The sequence below is a fragment of the Corvus kubaryi genome, unplaced genomic scaffold (genome assembly GCF_017639235.1).
Source record: "Corvus kubaryi isolate FWS band 111438036 unplaced genomic scaffold, C.kubaryi_AGA036_p1.0 split3-73, whole genome shotgun sequence".
NCBI lineage: Eukaryota > Metazoa > Chordata > Aves > Passeriformes > Corvidae > Corvus > Corvus kubaryi.
The window spans coordinates 33,666,827-33,689,640 of NW_024582091.1; the positions used below are offsets into that span (position 1 = coordinate 33,666,827).

Consider the following 22,814-nt stretch of genomic DNA (forward strand, 5'->3'; position numbering starts at 1 on the left):
CTTCTCAGCTGTCTTGGGTGACTTCATGATGTGTATCCCCTATCGCTGCCCTATGCCCAGAAACTAATTTTTTTTGCCTTTCTATGCCTTTAAACTGAGCTAGAGGGGGGAGGAAAAACTGAGCAAAACTTTTTCAAAGCAGTTTGCAGCTTGTTCAAGGTCACACAGAGATAGAGAGGTTTTTTTCAGCTGTGGCAGGAGAGCGAGAGGGAAGGGAAGCACCGGGCTTTTCTTTCCAGTCGGCTTTCGGCATTTTTTTTTCTCAGCTCCTTTTCCTTTGGAGATTTGAACTTTTGTTTTCCTGGGACTTCATTTTTTTTCCATTTCTCTCTGCTGGACTGTTTCAATGTCAGAATACATTGGGAGGACTTTCCACCAAAGCCTTGGCCCTGGAGGTGGGCCCACCACCCCGTCCCAGCTCCAAGGAGGGAGAGAGAGATCTACAAAAGGACTCTGATTTTTCCCCCAAGTTTCTCTAAGCAGAGCAGGAGGTTTTATTATTTAGCATTATCATCCTTTTCCTATTTGTTTGTTTAATAAATAGTTTTTATCTCTTCCACTTTCCTTCAAAGGAAATTTATTTTTTCCTGAACCTGGTGGGGGAGGGATGGTTGTAGCCTGCCTTCTCTCAGAGGATGTATTTCTAAATTTGGCCAAACTGAAACATCAGCAAACCAACCTTTAAGAGCTAAATGCAGATGTGGTATGAGGAAACACAACATTAATGTGATCAGTTCATGCAGGATAAGTTTCTGTCTCAACATCAACACTATGTAACCTTCCAAACAAAGACTGGGAATTCCTAGACCAGGTATGTTTAAAGATTCATCACAAATGAAAGAATAGCACCTGCAGATAAGAAAGAGCAAATAGATTTTAGCGTATCTGATAGCCCAGTCCACCAGCTGGATTAATTCAAAGTCTGGGTGTTGTAGCACTCCAGCCATCACGAGGCAATTAAAATGCTGAAGTTCTGCAAGGCAGAAGCTGTATCTGAGCTTTCCTAACCCCTAGGGACATTATTACTTCATGTTAATCATGCCCTTTGGATCTGTCTCATTAGGAGTTTGCGTTGCAAGAAAAATGTGTACATTTCTATATTTGTGTGGGGGTTTTTGTAAAGGAAGATGAACTGGAGGGTTGAGAGGGCTAAAAAGCAGGGCTTAGCTGAACAGTGTGATTCAGCTGTCTTCTTCACAAGGTGTGGCAGCATTGTGAATGCTGTCTTATGGAATCGCAGTGCAGCTTCCTGAGACAGGCATTGACAAAGACTTGCTTTCAAGTGAATATAACTGAGAATAGAGGTTATTTCTAGGCCAAGTTTGCTAGCCACAAATTAACCAATAGCTACAGCTACAGTGACAAAGAAGCCAAGCTCCCTGGGAAATACTGTGCCTTTTCTCCCTTTATCTGCCAAGCCAATCAGCAAAAATCCTATGGTCTCGCTCCTCCACACTTTTGACTCCTCTGGACCACAGAGAGGGCACTTTGTGGTAAAGGTATACTCTCATTTTGGCTGTTAAGGAGGAAGCATGGGATGGGGAACCAAGGAGCCTGGTTGGTAGCACTAAGGACATTTTCATGGCAGCTTCAAGGCCCGTGAGTAGTTTAAGCCATGTCTGCAAGGTTTTAAATGTCCTATCCAGCTGTCCCCAGCCATTTAGTGTAGGAACTGCATCCACACTGATCATCACTCCCTTCTTGTGGGAACCAGAATGTGAGAAAAGTGCAGGATATCCCAGCAGATACCTTGACTTCAGCAAGGTGGGATGATGCCAGAACACACAGTTGCTGTTGGATCTTGGGAAGACACCCATTTCCTTCTCTAGACCTCCCCTCATTGTGGGATAATTTAACAAATTAGATCAGGGGGTATTGCTTCTGTTAAAAGTAAGCAATGTGTTTATTTTCTTCCACACTTTTCCCTTACTGACTTTCACTGCTGACCATAATAAACACAACTGAAGGCCCTTCATGGTAGCAGGGTGTCCCTGAGACTGTATTTCTTTAAAAGGATGTATCAAACAATTACTTCCATCACAACAGCCTTTTAAAAATTTTCTTGGGTTTTTTTTGTGGCTACATGATTGTTGTGATTCTGGCTTTACTGTAACAAAGTGCCATACTTTCACTTTGTAACTTTAGCACCACTCTTGTTAAAGGAGACATAATTAAGATTCTGTCTGTTGAGTATCTTTTAACTGAATTCATCACCAGATTGGCCGTGTTTGGCTCTGGGTGTCCGATGTGGCCACTAGTAACTCTGGGAACTAACATCTCTGAGGGCCTGTCAGCAGCCTAAGCAGTAATAGCCTATTTGATGTGCTGCAGAAAAAGTCATCAGTTGTGCCAATGTCACTTCTTTCTGCAGTTCTGTGCCTTCACAGTTGTGTGTATGACAGCCAGCTTTTCCTGTGTGAAATCAGTACTCTTGTGTCAATACATCCTCTACATATATGTCCTCACTGCAGGAAAACCTGCAGGCTTTTTCCTGGGCTGGAAGGAAACCACATGCATGAATGTACAAAGTACAGCTTCAACACACTTTTCTTTCCCACTGATATCTGTAATGTTTCTCAAAGCCATTTTAAACACAATTATTAACAAGGAAGTTATCTATCGCAGTCCTGATCACTACTGGAGCTGTCAGTGCAGATCAACACAAACAGGTTCATCAGCATTTAGAAAGTATCACTGTGTCAGGTCACCAGTGACAAACTGAAACTGTGGAAAAGAAAAACAGTGTTCTAGTATCAAGCTTCACAAGCACAAGATGGGTATTATTGCCTGGCAGTGCTGGGAGAAAGCAAATAGAAATAGTTTTCATTAAAAAGTATATTCAAAATACTTACAATGTGTCCCAAAGGCAGTAAATATGCTTACCCATCTGTGATACAGGAGTAAGTGTATGCCCCCCACAAACCCCCCAGAACTGCATTGAAAAGCCTCCATAAACTGTGCCAAAAAGCACTTCCAGTTGAAAACATTTAGCAACATAGAGGTATGAGAAACATTCTGCTCTTCTATGAGTTTGACAACAGTTTTGCTGGGACTACAAAGTTATTTGGAAGGCAATTATTTCAGTAACAAACTGATGAACATCCTAGGTTGGAAAGCGGGCTTCATATGGAAGGATAATTACCAGATTTCATAGAAAAGTGACACCTGATTATCCCCTTGCAGACTGGCTTTGCCAAGGATGGGAGCAGAGAAATGTTTGCCTTCTGTTCTGCTGGTTTTCTTAATTTTGGTGAGAGAATGCTTGCTTAGGCAAGTGAGGAGAAGAGCCACATGGCCTTGAATACTTAGTTTCTGTAGTGATGAGAATCCTGAAGTGAAGGCACCTAACAGCCGCTTCTGAGTGGCTATGAACAGGCAAAGTTCCGTATGTTTCTCTCTATATAGAAAATAAGTAAATATATAAAAGGCTCTTTTGATATGTTGGGTGGAAGTCACTGTAGTTCCTATCTAACTGCCATAATCTGCCATGGTGTCCTCTCATAAGTGCTCTCCTTGATACTATACATATGCAAAAAACAAAACCACAAAAACACAGAAACAATATTAGCTGGAACCATTCAGAACCTTATTGAAATCACTTTGAATCAAATTGCAAAAACAAATCTTCTCCAAATCTAAGATAACAAGGAAATCTCTAGGAGGAGGAGACATATGGCAAGTTTCAGATGCTAAAATTTGGACATTTTGAGGTCAAGCAAAAATATTTTTGTACTTTTCCATAAACCATAAAACGACTGAATCAAATTCACTTAGAGCTTCCCAAGAGATCTGGGTGGACCGTTAGGGGGAAAGACAGATGGAAATAACAAATTTGGGAAAAACTCCATCTGGTTCATCAAGATCTGGCATTATTGCTCCTATAGATATACTTTCTAAATGCAATCTGGTCTACAACCAAAGTGCACTGATGCCCAATGGTTTGGGGGAAAATAAAACATTCAGACAAGAAAACTACACATACATAATAACACTACAGGAAAATATAACCATTCCACTCCATGGAGCTTCTGTACCTAGTGACATTTCACTAGCTAAAGTGCCTACCTAGACACAATATGATGATTAGTACGCCCCAGATATCATCGGCCCATCTTTTCAAGAAATTTTACTAATTGGTGCCCAGGTTGATAGAGAGAGAGTTTGAGAATCTGAGAAAATTATTTTCACTGGTATGAGAGAGAAAACATAGCCAGAGGATCACGAGAATGAATGTGCTATGGGAAAGCATGTTTTGATAGATGGATATTTTTACTACCTTTTTACAGAACAGTATATGCAGCTCTCTTTTACTGGCTGTAGTGTAAAATGTACCACCCTGGAGCTTTATAGACTTCCTATTTTCAGTCTTAATTAGAGTCCTGAAGGAAAGGAGTATCCTTTTTACTCTCTTTCCCCCACGGAAAGCTGAGAAAACCAGTAGTTAGGCTTGCCTAGTAGAGTGGCAGGCAGCCTCCAAGAAAAAAGAAGAGCAGAAAAATAATCTCTCCCAGACTAGCAATTTCTGTTCCCCAAGTAAGGCAAAAGACTGGGAAGAGCACAGTTTCTAACGTCTCTTGAGCTGACTTAATTGCTATTCCTCTTTTCCCCCACGTCCAACACCTACTCTCTACCTCTTCTGCTTCAGCATCCTCCTCTCCCCATCCTATTCCAAAGGCCACCTCTCCCTCACCTCCTATTGAGATGAGCCTTCTAATGGCTAATGCCTGTTCTTCCATGGGTGTGTTGTGTGGTCACTGACAAGTCTACTGTCTTTTAATTTGCAGAAGATGACCACTTAAAGGGGCAGTCGTGCTCAGCTATGTGTCTGTCAGACCATGTAGGAATGAGTAGCAGCAACAGCTAGGGACCTCATGAGAACGGGGGCAGTCCAGTAATATTTTTTGCAGAAGAAGGAATACGACAGAATGAAACGTAATCATTTGTGCTGGCACACAGTTCGGCTGTTGTGCAAATTACCTGTCTGCTAATTTGCTAGAAGTGAAAATTGTAGTCCAAAATGTGGTCAGATGTAGCCATTGAAGTGTCTAGAGTAACAGCAGACTTCTATTTTTTACCCAATATATGAGCACAGAAAGAATAGCCTGGCTCTCTGAGGCATGAAAAAGAACAAATTAGAATGAGGATAAAACGAAATAACACAGATAGTGAATTTGCGGTTGCAGCGGTTTCTCTAATGCAAAGGGCAGATTAGGCCTTTATCAAGGATCTGATTTGCCAGAGCAGAAAAAAAGGAATTCTGAAGACTGCAAATACGCTCAGTAAGACAAAGAGTAAGGCTCGTTTAAAGCCAATGAGCCCAGTTCTTCACTCTCAGAGCCACTATCCCCAGAGTAACCTAAATAGGAGCATTGCTCATTTGTGCCAGCATGCAGACAGTGAAAGGATACGTGAGACCCTGCCACGCAAAAGAACTCATGGCAAAGGAAATGGAAAAGAGCATCAAAGCAAAAGATTTCTTTGCATCAACACTGGCAAGAGAGCACCATACGTACAATGTAAATACAGGGTCAGCCTCCTGGAGACCTGTGGATATTTTTACTGAATTAAGTCAAAGGCAGCGTGAAAAAGAACATCTGCAATTCAGTTCTGTGCTTCTTTCAGGAGGTGGGGGCAAGCCATGTTTCATGTACAATGTTTCAGCTAGTGCTTAGCACGTGTATGTAATAAAGTGAAAAGGAAAAAGGTCAAGAAAGAGCAAGAGACTGGGAAATCTTGACTCTGCAGAGCAGAATCATTCTTCAGCTAAGAACTAAATTAGAGAAATGACAAATTTACATCTTACCAAATGGCTCTTGAATGCATAAGAGTACATACACAGAGAAAAACAGGAAAGAGGCTCCCTGTTGGGCTAATAAGAAGTGTCATTATGCCCCTCTTCAGTGCTGCTGTTCAGTAATACCTGTCATGTGAAGGATAATAATGATAAATTTCAGCAAAATGAATTCTGAATTTATTTTTCAAGTGAAATAACCCAGTTTTCTAGAACACTGGTTGGGAGAGTTCATAACTATGCATGAAAATTGTAGTGATTAGATCGAATTTGAAAATGTGCTCAGTAGGGCAACAGCATCCAAATGCCAAGATGTAAAACTGATCACTTGAATGCAAATAAATCCCGATTCATCAGGTTCAAGCATTTGAAATTACAAGTCATTCTGTTCTAAAAATCAGGACTTTTGATATTAATAAATTTAGGATTACTTTTATCACTCTGTTGTGTTGGATATTTTAGGATTCAAATGTTCAACCTCATATGCCAATCAAGATTTAGAATGTGACTTTCTATTGGTATATGTATTTTAGAGATAGAAGAAATTTTAATAATATCAGAGAAACTTGGATTAAAAGAAAAATACCAAGTATCTTGAGAGTTCATAGGAGAGTCATATTTCAGTATCTCTAGATAGCCACAGATGATTAAAAGGTCTTTGATCACTATATCTGGGCCCTACTAGTGCTTGAAAATGACATTCCAAAAGGAGTCTTTTAATAAGTGGTCATACAAATCCTTCTGATTCATGGGGTAAAAAAAAGTGAAATTAAATTGAGGATCTACTGGGGGGGAAGGGGGAGTTATATATGCACAACTATTTCAGAGAGAAATCTGTATTTTAGAGATGGCAAATAAAGGCATGGTGGAAGATATTTCTCATAGAATTCAGATGAAACACTGTGTTCCCACAGACTTTTACAATTTATTTGCTTCAAGAAGTGTGTCTTGTCTCCCTCTGTAAAAAAAAGCACATCCCAGTCTAGACACTGGCATAACCTAAACCCTATACATGCACGTGCACACACTCTGTCATACTCAGCAAGACTTCAGAAGAGCATCAATAAGGTTATTAAGTCAAGCACTCAAACACTCGAAAACACTCATATTCTGTTTCCCATGAAGCATCAATTTAATTTCCCATGTGCTTGCAGTACAATACAACACTAATTAAATATTTGCTATTTTTTCCTACAAAACTGTAGTGTCATTCAGTGCATTAGCTAAACTGATGGCCAGAGCGAGTCCTGGGCATGATCTCAGACTCTTCAGTTCTGCTGTGTCCTATGTGTCCTCTGTACCAGTGCTTCTATCTGCAGGTGTCCCATAACTTCTCCTCCCTCCCACTCCCACTGCCCTCCTCATGCAGTTTTCCAGCTTGCTCATCTCCTCTCCCCAAGGGGCTCCCATTACCCCTGCTGCCTGCAAGACTCGAGCATAGGAAATGCCCTACTTAAAAACTTTGGGGTGGGGTCTTCCTCTGCTGCTGAAACCACCTGCACCTGTCTCCAGTCTTTGATCTTTGCATGGAAAGTCTTCATTCTTCTGTCCTGCTCTGAGGTCCAAAATTTTCTATTTTTCTCCTAGTATAGTTTGCCTCCTCCACCTCCCACATGTGGAATACTCACATGGGATACACACTTCTCCCTCTGTGCTCCATTCACTTCCCTGTTCAACACTGCTGGACGCTAACAGTACAGGAACTGAGATGAGAGCAGAACTCAAAAATTAATAAATATGACATGTGATGAACTAGTACTGGGTTCAGTACTTGGCCAGCTCTCCTTAACACGACAATGTGAAGAGAGGAAGATATGGTTCAAATAACAAGTCACCACATGCCAAATTTCAGGTCCACCCTCCAAAATATGGATATATTTGGATTTCTCTGTAGAACAGTTAAAGTGTTTTCTTAAGCAGAAAAATACATCCATTACCCTCTACCCCTGTTTCCAGGCATGAAGCAGCCACTCTGGCCACCACAGATAAACTAAATCATTAAAATAGAAACAGACTATAACAAAGTATTGAAAATATTTTGTGCCCAAAATAATAAAATACAGATGTAGTAATGGTAAATAAATTATCGTTTAATAACACAACAAGGAAGATTTCAGCTCAGACAGGTTTTGGCACAATCATAAGTAAATGAAGAATACTTTTTTGTACTTCTTTCACCAAGGGATCCCAAGTGTAGAAAGCATTACTACAAAACTTTATAATATTAATAATTTCTATCCAGGTTTGAGAAAGGACTGTAAGAGTTGAAATTTAAAAATTAGTTGACTGTGTCTTGTATCATCTGATAAAACTGTATTCTTGACAGCTGAGTTGTAACCTCAAATATCAATCAAGACAGCAAATCAATAAAATGAATAAAGGTGATTACTCAGGTTATAATTCCTCAAAAACATGTATGCATGAAATACTTTACCAGGAAAATTTAGTGGTAATTCCACTTTGGCTGAAAACTGGCTGCCTTCATTGTTCTCACAGGTACTTGCTATGAGCTTATTAATTTTGAAGCCAATAACTTTAATGACTTCTCCTGTTGAGAGGGAGCATTCATTACCAAACATCTCATAGATGGAGCCTGAAAAGAAACACAAAAGGAAAGAAAAGCATTATTTAGCTTTTTCTCACTTTGTCAAGTGTCCTTACATCTTTGAGTGAAAAAAAAATAATACTTAAACTATGTGAAATAATACTTATCTTGTAATAATTAACCTAATTTTTATTTACTTTCTCAGGTTCATGATAAAAACCATCTTGTGGCTTCAGTGACCTCTCTATCAGCTCTATGTGTACACTGTTCTTAAATGCATGCAAAGAGAACAAGGTCTGAAGAACCTACATTTCCAAATTATTAGACCAAAATGGAGCAAGATAGGGCATAGGATCACCTGGGTTGTCAGGAGGTATCTCCTGAAACCAGCAGGCAGTGGAGCTTAGGCACTAAAGGTGCCTCTGCACAGCACAGGGCCTAGCATATCCCATAGGAAGCAACAGACTACAGCAGGAGACAAAAACCCACAGACCCTGGAAGGTGCCCAGGGAGAGGACAGAAGACGTCAAAGTGCAACCACCATTTGAGCTTCTTGTAGTAACACAAGACCTGAAGAAAGTACAAGAAATTGGGAAACTGGCAAATTAACAACGGCAATCCCTGTCTCATGTTGAAATGGGCATACTGATTCTGACCTGGCAGCAGAAAATTCCTTTTTTATCTGTGATGTTCAGAACATTGAGAACAGGAACAAGGCAATCCAGCCAAGCATTTCAGCACTTCCTCAACAAAACCTGGAACTGTATCTTGTCCTGCCAAAATCATCTCCCCCTTCTCCATTCTAGTTGTGGTCAGCCTTTACTGTTTCAGAAGCAGGTGCACAGGGAGCAGGGAGAAGAGTAAAACCAAAAAACTGAAAAGCCAAGCTTTGCAGAAGAAGGAAAATTCCTCTTGGTCTCTGCAGGGGATTAGCAGAAGCTTTGGGTCATGGGATCAATTAACTATATATAAAGATGATGCAGTGAAGAGACAGTGTTCCATTTGTAGATAGAATTGCATTGAACACAGAACATCAGAAATGTCAACTCTAATACTAGCTTCCGTTCTTCTGTGCATTTCCTCCCAAGAACTCACCAAGATCTGTCCTGAAGTGATGTGGATGAGCCCCTTCTGAAGTCTCATCTCAAAGTTTCATTTCCCTTGTGGTGAGAAACATTGTTCTAATTTCAACTCCCAATGCATTGGTGAGTGTATTAATTTGCTCTCCTACTAATACCGTTCAGCTACTTAAAATACTGTTTTTCTCATTTCCATTTTTCCCTTCCCCAAAGGGTTCTCAGGGTTAATTTTGCCCTTTGCTTTACCTCCTCTGAGAAGACAGAGTTTCCTGCACACAATTGCTCTAAGCCCTTACTTGCATCCTGTTCAGTTTAAAGTCTCGTCTTTTTTTTTATTTTAAGCTGGGTGAGCAGAATGGTATCAGGCAATGAGAGATATTTAAAACCTGACCTTTGGCTACATAGTTGCAATCAATAATTGTAACGCCTGTACTGAAATAACATCATTGCCAGCAGAACTCCCTTCCCTAGGAGAGCAACACTCTTTACTCCGCAGTTCTCCTTGCAGTTGGGGGGGATGGTGGGGAGAAAAGAAAAGAAAAAAAAAAATGCTTAGTGCTTTTTTTTTTTCCACCCAGGTGTCGCACCAAAAAACCCCAGTTATTAGCTGACTGATCTTCCTAGTGATCATTCAAGAACAATTCAGTCCTGAACATAGCCTGGGCTGATAAGCATCTCTTACTGAGTCTGGCATCTATTTATTAACTCTGCTGAAGCACTTGCAAATGACAAGCACTTGACTATCACCCTGACCTCAGCCGAAGTCACTGGGAGCTCAGTCTGAGCATAACTTACTCTTGTTTTAGCCTAAAGCTACCCAAAGCCTCAATAGAGCACCAAAAACAACAGGAGAATGACTGGGAGTAATGCTGAGCAACTGGTTAAGTGTGCTCTGTCGTGGATACGTGTCCAGACAAACCTGTACAATGTTTTCAACAGTTGAGATGGACACCAGAAAATCCTCAGCTTCCCTGAAGAAGATACAGTGTTTTAACCCTCTGGAGAAGGAATTTTGATTTAAAAAAAAGAAAGTAAAAAACCATCTGGAAGATGCTTTTTGCAGGCTGGATGGAGCAACATTCCCTGGTTTCTCTTGCTGAGGGCCATATACAGCCTTAAGGGTTCTGCTGTACTTAGGTTCCAAAGTAACACAGCAGGCTTTCTGCTGCACACCAGGATGATGACTAACTCAGAGACATTCTGGATTATAGTGCCACACATATATCAGACAGTGCCAGGTGAAGAAACATGCTGTTTAAGCACAATTTCAACAATTCTGGTACTGAGCAGAAGACCAAGAGAGCTGCTGCCCTTTAACAAAAAAAGAACAATCCGGTTTTCTTATTGTAAAAATAGTACATAGTTGTTTGCTCTCTTCAGTCCCTGAGCAATCCAACACAGACTAACGCAGTTGTCTCTGGATATTGATACAGCTCCCATCAGGAGGCTGGCTGCTGCTAATACAGATCATGAAGTGCCATGTCTACTCACTTTTTTAATGCCTCTAGGGATAGTGACTCCACCACTTCCCTGGGCAGCCTGTTCCAATGCTTAACCACTCTTTTGGTGAAGAATTTTTGTTCCCAATATTCAAGATGAGCCTACCCTGGCACAACTTGAGGCCATTTTCCCTTGTTATGTCAGTTGGTTGCCTGGAGGAGGAGAAAAACCCTCACCTCACCACAACCTTCTTTCAGGTAGTTTTAGAGAGTGATGAGGTCTTCCCTTAGCCTTCTTTTCCAGGCTAAATTTCCCCAGCTCCCTCAGCTGCTCCTCAGAGGATTTATGTTCAATCCCCTTCACCAGCCCCATTTTACTTCGCTGGGCACACTCCAGCACCTCAATGTCTTTCTTGTCGTTCTTTCACCGCCTCTCTCAGGGCTCGGCCATGCAACCAGTACACCTGTCCAAGCTGTGGGCTGCCAACTTTTCCAAGAGAATGCTGTGGGAGACAGTGCCAAAGGCTTAATGAAATCTGAGTAGACAACATCCACAGCCTTTCCCTCATCCACTAAATGGAGCAGTTAAGGTGCTAAAGTTCTTAAAAAAATGGTTATTGAAGAATATTTAACCCCTATTTCAATCTATATCTGCAACAGAGTGATACCACAAAAGCCCCCAAGAAAATTAAAATCAAGGTAGCTCATTGTCTTACCATCAAAGAAATAAACATGGGTACATAATCCACTGGCAAACAAAATGCTTTGTAATACTACCAGTGAAAACCATAGGATGGTACTTTTCATTTGTAGAAGTTGGATAGATAGATCATATAACCATGAAGTTATGCAGGTATGCCACCACATTTTCCATCCAGTTAGATACATCAGAGACCAACCTTCAACAGCTTATCAGTAGTAAAATGTATATTACCAGATGTATTTGAAATAGGCCAAGAGGTTGAAAGATTATGAGGGTGAGTAGTTGGGTGGATGATGGCTCACAGACTGAGACCATGATTGCAGAAACCTCATTTTTATTGGTATTAGTATTAAAAAAAATAAATAAAAAAAATTTAAAAATTAAAATCTGCCAGCCACATTTTTGGGGGTGCAATTGTACAGAAAGTATTGATTTTAATTACATATTTGTCTGCAACTAGATTGCTTTGGTCCTGATTTTAGCCCTTGCTTGGCAGTTTGCCTGGAATAATACAACGAAGATTACATTCAGACAAGAAAAATGTTACCTAGGCATTTGCTGCAAATATTTGTGCTGATAAAAGGGAGCTGAAGAAACTGCACAGCTTTCAAAAAGGAAAATAAAAGTTCTTTCTCCTTTAAAAGCCATGATAATTAATCTTAAAACATTTTGAATGTTCCCACTTTTTGACAATGTGACCCTGAGAGATTTTACTTCAGCTGTGTAATGTGGACCCCCTCACACAATATATTGAAAAATAAAATTAAAATTAAAATGCACTTTTTTAACATTTATTTGTTGTTGCACAACAATAACTTTGGTTTTCCCGCTCAAGTCACAAAGAAAATGCAACTCTTTGAAAATGTAAATCAAGTAACCTTGAGAACAGAATCTTTTGATTTGAGAAAGATGTATGCAATATAATGCAAAAAACCCCAAACATTTTAGCAGAGCCCAGAATAAAGCAGCTTATTTACAGTGATCAAACAATGCTCCTGAAGGCTGTAATTAAAGAGCTTGTGTCTTTGAAACCACCTTTTCTGGAATGCTACTTTGTTCAATAAAAGTCACATTTATATCCTTTCATAAGCTCATCTCTAGTTTGCCAATCTGTGTTAGTAACTGCCATGATCAGATCAAAGCAAGCACCACAACTGGTTCAATATCTTTTCCCTCCACCTTTCCTAAAATGTTAAGCAGCCACACCACCATCCTCCCTAACATAAGCCCTTTATTTGATTTATTTCTCATTATAGGTACAATAAGAGCATTTTCGTATTAAAAACAGCAATATGAACTATAAATACAGTGAATGCCTGAGATGGAGGATGTCATTCTTCATGTCAGGGCACGTGACAGTACCACCGAGATAAATATTTTATAACACAAGGTGGAACAATAAAATATCTCAGTAATACATTCCTTTTTCTTCCCAGCAGCTTGGAGCTGCATTTGGTGACTACTCTCAGAGTGAACGCTTCACTGCTGCTGACAGAAAGTACGGCTCACCATCAGGCCCGTGAGTAAACAGCAGCAGTACATCACTGGGGTGGAGCTCCCTTTTGCCTAATGCCTCCAAGACTTGATTATGGTGGCACAGAGGATTATTCAGCAGGGGTGAAGCTCAGGCCCAGGCTGGCTGACTCCCAGTCTCACAGCCTGTCTGCTACAGGGTGCTGCTAAGCACTTCCAAGCATCCCCCATTCTTTTTCTCCTTTTTCTTTCTTTTTTTACTTTTTTTGACAAAGACCAAGCTTTTTTCCTAACAAAACCAAATTACTTTGGAGGCCAAACACTAGGCATTGACTCCCTAGTCCCATGAGTTTGAATCCTTGAAGGAAAATATTCTCCCTTTCATGTCCCAGTAACACTCACTGAATTCATTGCAGCTGGCAGACTGAGCAGTCTTTGAAAGGAGATCCAAAGAACCGTGAACCTGGCTGCTTAGCAGGGAGATGAAAGATCTCCCTACATCTCCTGAAAGAGTAGAACTTTGTCCCCATGTCCTTTTCCCAGTGCTCCTTTCTCCACTATTAAGTTGTCATCGGTTGCCCATATGGGTGCTGTCTTCACTATCAGAGGTGACTCTTGTTTCAGGGGCGGGTGAAATGGTTCTGCTTTCACGTAAAGGCTCACAATAGCCCATTTTCCCCTACAATATAGCTCAGCTGAAATCACAATTTTTTTAAGGCTTCTGCAGGCTCTCAAAGTAATATGAAGGGCATAATTGATCTATAATTAGTGCCAATAAAAAAGATATCATTCTTTATGGGCATTATTTGGGGGTTAGCCAATTGTTCAGTTTATGCTCTTTGGCAAGAAGAGAGAGCTATTAAAGTTTTAGGGAGGAGAGTTTTGCTTAGTCATTTTAATAATTGTATACTCTGATTAAGCAGAAGGAAAAGCCAACAATTTCTGATGTGGAGACGTTAGGCGGCTTTTCTTCCCAGTCACATACCTCCTGAGAACCAAAGATGCTCAGCAGCCTGATGGATTTCCCCCACTAAACTCAAATAATCTAACATCTTGTAGGGAAGAGGCTGGAAATCATGCACAATGACAGGCAAAGGAAGAAGCATGCCCCAGCTTCTCTCTCTAACCCCAGGCTGTGAGAGAGGCTGCAAACAGGATAAAACACCTGTACGGCTTTAATCCACCCCTCTCTTCCAACAGAAGAAGGTGCCCCCATTGAGAATGGCAGAGCCCAGCTTCCCAGTGCCCAGATGGTGCTCCAGATGCCTGAGGATAGCAGTGGTCATGAAGGCAGTGTGAATTTGAGTGGAAGATCCTTTGTCCAGTGGCAGAGAAACTTACTGGGCTTTCTAAAAACTCTTCTCTCTTTAACAGGTCCCAAGCAACAAAAATGTTTAACTTTGATCAGTTTGGGACACAAATCTTCCAAAAGACTTTATGCAAAGATGCATCTTATCTAGATCATACCTACTTAGGCTGCAAAGGATCTGATTTTTGCCAGCACAAAACCATCAAAAAACAAAAGCCATTAAGATTTATCTTTTGCCATATAAAGTCAAACTTTAAATGTCAAGCACTTTAAGCCATTTCAATCACAATGGACTTTTAAAAAAAATTACTTCTGCAGTTTCTGATTTATTCCTTTCCTGATAGGTTTATGGCCCTTTTTTCTTTATAAATGCATTCTTCTGATTCTCATCTATCCAGAGTCTCACGCACTGCATGTGGCAGCAGAGCTTTATGCGTGCAGCACCCACTAAAACGGAAAGAGCAAGTGAAACCACAGCTCCCAATGAAACACCTTTGGCCTTTTATTTGGGTTTACACAAATGAGTCAGAATTTCTACAGCAGTGAAGACAATGCCCAAACCTGATTTTGAACAGCATTAGTCACTGTTATAGCTGTTCATGATTTATTTAGTCTTATTAATTTTCTTTACAGTGTTAATTACTTTGAATTAAAGTATGTTTTTTCACATATATGTTCAACAGAAAAACTACATTTTGTTGGACTAGGCTTAGGAAGGCTGCTCAAATTGAGTTGCAGGATCAGGTCAGAGTGCAGAGCACTTCACAGGTGCAGTCCAGAACCGGAAACATGTTTAAGCATCTTCCCCTGCTGAGATCAGAGCATGATGCTCCTTGTCCCGCTAATGTGTGTCCAAGGGAGCTAACCAGAAACAGTGGACCTGGACAAATGTCATGTTCCTTCATGAACAGATTACCAGGTTCTTGAAGAAAAAGTTTTGTCACGAAAGTCCTGTAACTCAAAACCAGTGTGTGGTATGGACTTGTGTGTCCTGGGATGTTTATCCCAGGATCTTCCCTCCTATGCAATTTAACATAGTTGTCCCTTCATCTTTCCAGAGCCTGAGTTTGTGAAAATTGTCTGGGTTCTTTTATAGGCTTTTTATAGGTTCATGGGAAAGAAAACTGGGCCTCTCCTGCTGCAGACCTCCTCCTCACATCCCTGGAGCCCAAGTGCAATGACAGCAGGGGAGCTGTCTGCTAGAGGAAACCATCACATCAAGGAGCTTCAGCAAGCCAAGATAAGCAGTTGACCCCTGCATTGAGACAAACCAGGCAATTTGGGCATTCTGCCTACCTCCTGAGCCATCCATAGGGAGGCCCAAAACTGAATGTCACAGAAAGAAAATCCCCTCAAAGGAGATCCTCAAATCAGCTTCATCCTGAGTGCCAGCTACCCAGGGTCAGATTTTTCTCACTGTGTCTGGATGACTCATTCCATTGAGGGCAGCAGTATGAATAAAATGAGCAATACTTGACCCATAAAAGTCAGGGTTTGTTCTCACATTGCATTCACTGAAGAACACTTTCTTTCTTGTTTAGAATAAAACAGGCTTTTGAAGCATCTTGAACAAGTGCAGGAGAGTTTCAGTGGTTTGTATTAATAGAGAAAACTTACCAACATGATCCAGCTACTGACCACAAAAGACAATCCAAACTATCTGTTACTCCGGCTGTACTTAAGGCTCTTGCTCCTACTTGCTCAATCAAGAGGAACAGAAACAACTGTGTTCAAAGGAAAACATCCTTCCATTTTTTGATAGGTTTGGCTTCTCTATCTTTAAAAAAAGGACACAAATTAGTAAGTGAAACAACTCTACCACAGGTTTTACCAATTTTGTGTGCAGTTCTCCCTTGGCATGCACTCCATGGAAAGTCCACCCAGTAAATGTAGAGACCATTTTTAATGGTATTTCACCTCTGAGAAATACAGCCCTAGCTATCTTCATCAAAGCTGTCTATGCTTGGCCTCTGTTTAAATTACTTGTTACTTTTTGTAAGAAAAAGTAGCTTTATTAATCCTGAAGAGGCAGTTTGCTTGTTCTGTTTGTACATATTACAGACTGCATATCCTAGCCTTCATCAACTCATTGACTTATCACACTTGATAAGGGAGCAGGATTTGTTCTCTCTAGGCTTAGAAACAGTAAAAAAATCTACCCTATGTGATCATTTTCTAACCCTTAGTGTTGAGAGATATTTCTTGTCTAAATTAGGACTTGGGGCAGCTGAGATTGGGTATATAAGAATTCCTTTTGTGTTCAGTTTGCCTAGCTACAGTAACAGGTTTAACAAGACTTTTTGAACTCTGTTGATGGCCAGCAGAACCCATCACTTCCCTGAAATGCTTGTAGAAATGCATGCTGGAAAGATGCCGTTTCCCAGTCACAGAAGCAGAGAGAGTGAAACTGAAACTGCAGAGACAGCAAGTGATGGTGGATAAACAGCCAGCAAGAGGAACTATGAGTCATGTTGGTTTTAGTTCACCAAAGTGAGTTTTGAAATGGAACTATTCACCCAAAGGGTTTTGTTTGGCATTGCCTCTCACGCAGCTGTCAGAGAGCACTAAACATCTGCCCAGAGGAGGAATCCCCACTTGTCAATTCTAAGAATCTTTAGATCCCTTAGGTCTGGAAGGACATTAACCAAGGATGTACATGTGACCCCATAGTTGCCTCTTCCCAACATTTTTTCCCTGCACAGACCTGGCACTTTTCCTGCACTCCAGAGACAGGAGTACCACAGCTACAGAATGCTGCTTCACTGCACACCCAGCCTGAAGATGTGGAGGCTGCTGGCTTAGCGTTCCCTTCTCCTCAGGGGAGTGCAGAATTTCCTAATATGTTTCACAGGTCTGCTGTAAAAGAGGGGATGTCCTGGAATTGCAATTTACACAACACACATGCTGTTTGCAAACAACTGAACTGCACAGCAGAGCTACAAACTCTCCCTGCACTCTGGCAAGTCCTAACCCCTGAAGAAATGGGGAATACCACTACTGATGTATGTGTGTTTAGGTGGAGCAAGAATGGGAAGACTGTGGGTAGCCTAATGACAAGAAACAGCAACAGAATAGGTGCCTTGAGCGGTTCTTCATTTTTCACAATTAAAGTTGGCACTTTTTACTGTTCTGCCACTGGTTAAATTAAGCCTGCAAAATATTAATTCAAATACCCATAAAGTAATTATATCAGTATTAAAAAAGACATAATTTTTGCAAGAAATAAAGAATAAAGATGAAAGCCCACACTTGCATGCTATCTGTAAAAATCAGTGGTCAGACAGTACTTACCTTACTAAGTATCAATATTTACTAAAATGTTCAAAGAAAGATATTTGATCAATCAAATTGGTTCCCAATGGACATTCAGCAATTTAATTTTTTAATAACTTATTCTAATGAGCTATTAAATTGTCATGTACTTCAGTCTGCACTGTAGTTCCTTTCTAATCAGTGCTGATTACCAAGTTATTTGTATCTGGCAGACTTGCTTTCATTTTATAATCATCCTTCCTATTCCCTTCAGAGATTCAACAGTACAGTCTAGCTTCTGTAGCAAGGACATTAGGTCTGCAGAGTCCAAAGCAGCTGCCCTGAGAGGTATCCCTGGCATTTGGAGAACTACCATCTCCTTTCTTCTGTGTTTCTATTTTCAAATCAGGGATGACAATAATTTCCCTACTTCTGTATGGTCTTTCCAATATGATGATGAGAAGCATTTCAGAAGAACTCAGGGCTGTTACTAACACCCCACGTTTCTGACTCTGCAAAGCATCAGGCAGTGGTAGGTGATGGCTGCAGGTTGGGTCTCTGACAATGAACCCACACCGCTGGAGGAACAAAGGGAATAGGAGCATGGGAGTGTGAATAAGCTCCTCAAATCTTGACTATCCTGCCTAGAGGCAAACTGGTGAGGCTTCAACCAACCCTGAAGTCCAGGTGTAGCATGAAAATCACTGATATCATTCAAGGATATGCTTTCCTCTTCTTCATGCCGAGAACAGAGATATAAACTTCCTCAGAAAGGTGCCTAGATCATAGTATTCACTACCAACAGCAAAAATGCAACTGTCCATAGCTTTTCTAGCTGAAAGTACTCCACATGGAAGCATGGTCTATAAAGTTGTGTCTATTTGCAGTTTGGGGAACTACAGTTAAATACATCACATCCATTAATATCAGCAGGAACATAATTTTTTATAGGCCAGTAGAGAGACTAATGGTAGAATGAGTGCACGCAGCATATGTTTTCTACTTGCTCTCCACTGGGAACAGTAGCAGGCAGGCTTGGGTCTGCAAAGAGAGACCCAGATTGTGTTTGGTGTAACATGGATATAGAATGGATTCTTTCAGAGATGTTACCTTGCCAAAGGCAAGTAAATTCCTACTCTCTCCCTGGAGCTTGACTTTGCAGCTTCTAATAAAAATACCTCACCACATGGAAAACATCCATCCTCACAAAGCATTACACTTTCCTTATGCTTCCAGAGGTACTGAAAATCTGTCAAGAACTGTAAGGCTAGTTTGCAAGTCCTATATTTGCAAAATCATTAGACCTAAGTGCAGTGTGTGAAAAATGTTACTTCCAGATAGAGTAAATGGAGAGTTTCATCCCCACAGAGCACCGGAGAAGAACAGTGAATCAATTACACTGTGCTGTCGTCTTATCACGGGGCTTGCTGTAATCTTTGGTTGGCTGCTACAGCTTTGATGTGGCAGCTCTAATGGGTGCAGTAGACCATAACTTACTCTGTTAGCCATTCTATGTACCTGGCTAAGCTGATATTAAGAAACTTTGCCCTTTTTGGGGGAGGTTGTGGAAAGGGGAATATACATTAACATTTACATATATAAAAATTCTTCCTATTTTAAATCCTTACAGAGGAAAATTAATTATCCCTGGTGATGGATCAGTTACAAACAATCACATGTAACACTTTACCAATCGATCTTCTCCCTCACTATCTGCATGTTGTGCTGAGAATGGTTACAGATTCCTATGAAATCCCATTCCACAAAACCACTTAGCTGACCACTTAGCTGCAGCCATTTGGGAGCTATTACAATCAGTGCACAAATGCTCAGATTTGGTCCCTGCAGCCACAGCAATAAACCCATGTTCCCTGCCGATACACTTGTCATTACCCACACCGTGATTGCTGGTGTGCTGCATGGGGTAAGAGAGATCAAAAAGGTTGTTGCATGGGCAGAGGGATCTGCCTGAGGAAGGACTAAAGAGTGGTTGTCCTAATGGAAACTTGAAGTACTCAAAGTGGCCCAATCTCCTGTTTAGCAATATAACAGGAGTTACTTCAGACTCTCTTTGAAGCACTAGTCTTGCAACAGAAGATGTAATATAAATCATAATGCAATCACAGAAAAATGTGTTCACCCCAGCTGCCAGGTACAGAAGGGAGCAAAATATTCAGGAGAGATCTGACACAGACAGAGAGCTCAGGGAAGGAGGGAGAGAAAGGAAGGGAGGGCCTGGCCTGAGAAGACCTTTTGTAGCCCTAGACCCTGCAAGCCTATCAGGAACCGAATGTCTCGAGAATCTCAAGCTTCCTCTGAAGCAAGGAAGAAGAGGAACTCACAGAAACCTACTACAGGACATTGGTTTCTCTAGGTACTTGCAAGTATTCTTGGGATATGCTAGCTGTGAGGGGCAAGGAGCCGAGTAGAATGTATCAGTCTTGCTTGTTGTATAAACCAGAGACTCATACACAGCTGTCAGTTCTACACAGATGACAACAGCTGAGAAGCCACCAGGAGCAAAGGACAGGAAGAGGTGGTGCTGCTGAAGACCAAAAAAGCATGAGAGCAGCACAAGGGCTGTCACTTTTTAATGCTAGTATTCTCAGGTCTCTAGAGCACATACTATCCCCTCCCAAGGGTAGCCATCAGTTAATAGCCTTTTCCTTTCACATGTGAGGAATTGCTGCAGAATGGTCTGTGGACTCACCACTGTTTTCCTCCTCATGTGGAAGGGTTTAGACAGTAAACAGAAGCACAAACTGAAATACTCTGGCTACAAAAATGTACTGGTATGAGTTTTACCATCCATGAGCAACAGGATGCAGACTGTAGGTACTCAGAAACCTGCAGACAGCTGGGTCACTTTATCATAGAATTTTGTGTATATATATATATATACATCTCACAGTATTTTGTGTACACATATACTTACATATATACGTATACATATGTATACGTATGCATGCCTACATGTATGTATGCATACAACTTGTTGTCATATCTCTTCTGCTTCCTAGCTGTGTGAAAAGAGACATATACAGAGACTACTCCAGCTTAAGGAGGTGATCTTCCATTTTTTAGTTTTAATTCTACTCTTCATCACTTAGGTGGTAGCTTTCTTACCAAGAACCTATTTCAGCCACAGCTGTTGGACCAGTTTAGAAGATAAAACTTAAACAGGCCAATAGCAAAGTTAAGAAAAAGAGTATTTTCAAAGGTTTCTGGTAATTTTAGCTAATTTTATTTCCCAGAACGCTTTTCTATGTATCAGTATTATTCATAGGTAGTTTCCAGAACAGCCAGGATGGGCAAACTGGAGTACATGGACAGTACACTGTCATCACAGATTCAGTGTGCCCTTTCCCATTTCCTCTCTGCCCAAAGAGACTGTTGTCATGGAGGGAAAAATCACCCACTCTGGCCACAGCTACTGATTGCCAGTCAGAATTTCCATGGGTACCTCCTCTCTCCTTCTAATATGGAGCAGCATGGAAATATTTAGATTGATGTAAAGATAGATGTTGTGGATCCTGAAGAGGGTGTTTGGCTGAAGCTGAAGCAGACTTCATCTCATTTCATGAAGCCCTCTCTGTTTTATCAGTTGGACCCCAATTTTTCCCTTTCGGTGGCATGGAGGTAACTTTCTTTTTCTAGGCTGATATATGGGCTTGACATGATATCTTCACTATCATTGAACAAAGTCCATACCCAAACCAAGAGCAGATTTTCCCCTCCAATGCAAGCCTCTTTACCACCTTTTGAGTGTATTTTGTGCACAAGCAGAGCAAGCAATGATGCACAACAAGCATCATAAAAATAGATCTGCAGCAGGAAAACCCAGTGAAATATTACCCCTGTGTTGCTCCTGTCCAGCTCATACTGACCCCTTTGCATTGTTGCACGCCTGAAGTGTCCCCAAGTACAGGACAGAATTTCAGGAAAACCTTATGGACCCTCATGGTCACTTTCCAGACTCCCTGGTTCTTTATTTCTGAGACAGAAGGTAACTCCCCATGGCAGCCCCAGAAGTGCAAGCTGGATTTAATCAATTAACCTCTGTGAAGTGATTTGCAGTTGCTGGATTGATGGCTCTGTGCAAGTGCAAAGCAAATTCATGTCTTATTCCAGTACTCTTTCCAGGATATGATGAGTACTAACTGCATTTTCATTTTCACTGCCAGTGAGAAGACCGAATGCACACTGCAGCAAAGACAGTTCCAAAGCCATTGAAAAAACATTCTTCAGCTGGGAGGAAACTGCTAGGAGACAACTCCATGAGCATCCTCTCCTCTGCCTTCCCCACAATCCAGTCCAAAGGGGGACCTGATGTCAAACACAGGCTCGCAAACCCTGCCAGAAAGCACTTGATGCTCACCTTGACAATAGATGCCTGACTGGATTTGGAGGACCCTGGGAAGGGCTCTGAGGTCCAGAGAATGAATGAACTTCTCCAGGGAAATGGCCATGGTCCGCAGCACTGTAGCATGTGGGTTTGGCACGTAAAGACCAGTGAAAAGCTCTGGAGGCAGCAACACTCTCAACCTGGTGCATGCTGTGCTTGGGAGCACCGCAGCAGAGGGGAGGAGTGGTATGGGGAGGTGCTTCTGCTTCCTTCCCTCTCTGGCTGCTTCCTCCCCTGGGTGCAGCTGGAGTGGGGTGAGGCAACTGGTGACCCTGTTGGCTGGCTCTGGTACCCACACCCAGCAAGGGTCTGTGCCAGGCTGGGAGACGTGGGAGGTTGCTGTGGGTACTGAGCTCCAGAGGGGGAAGGGGGATCTGCTACAAAACTCCATTTTGTCAGTGATGGTTATTGACCCTGTGAAAAGAAGATAATGAATATCAGCCCTGCCTAGACTGGGGGAATGTCATAGGTTAGCAAGCGTAGTCCCGGAAGGGACGTCCTTGCTAAGGGGTGCTTACAGTTTCCTCTGGGAACTGACAGAACCTATCAGCTGGCCAGTTTGAATATGGACAATTCTCTAAGCCACTTAAAGTTGTGATCACCTCTGTGATCCACATTTAAGAATAGGCAAACTCCCCCTCCAAGCTCTCTCTCGTTTCCGGCGCCGGGACAGGTGGCTGCGGGCCCCGTGTGGGGGCCAGCGGGCCCGGCCAGGCCCTGCTTGGGCCAGGCCGGGCCGGGCCACGGCCATCCTGGAGCCATGGACCTGTTCCAGCCGTGGAACCCCCCCCCCACTGCCTTGCCGTGGGCAGCCGGAG

General features: G+C 41.7%; 1 protein-coding gene across 3 annotated transcripts in view; it reads right to left on the bottom strand.

The window, feature by feature from the left end:
- The window catches only part of THEMIS (thymocyte selection associated), an 81,264-nt gene extending 58,953 nt beyond the window's left edge, over nt 1-22,311 (bottom strand). For 2 of the 3 annotated variants that reach the window (XM_042017312.1, XM_042017311.1), the window contains exons 1-2: nt 21,970-22,311; nt 8,226-8,384 (exon numbers count right to left, since the gene is read on the bottom strand). In XM_042017312.1, coding sequence (XP_041873246.1) covers nt 8,226-8,384; nt 21,970-22,060 — 250 coding nt within the window. In that variant the 5' untranslated portion in view covers nt 22,061-22,311. The remainder of the gene's footprint in view (nt 1-8,225; nt 8,385-21,969) is intronic. The other variant, XM_042017310.1, reaches the window with a different exon arrangement.
- Nucleotides 22,312-22,814: the final 503 nt, after the last annotated feature.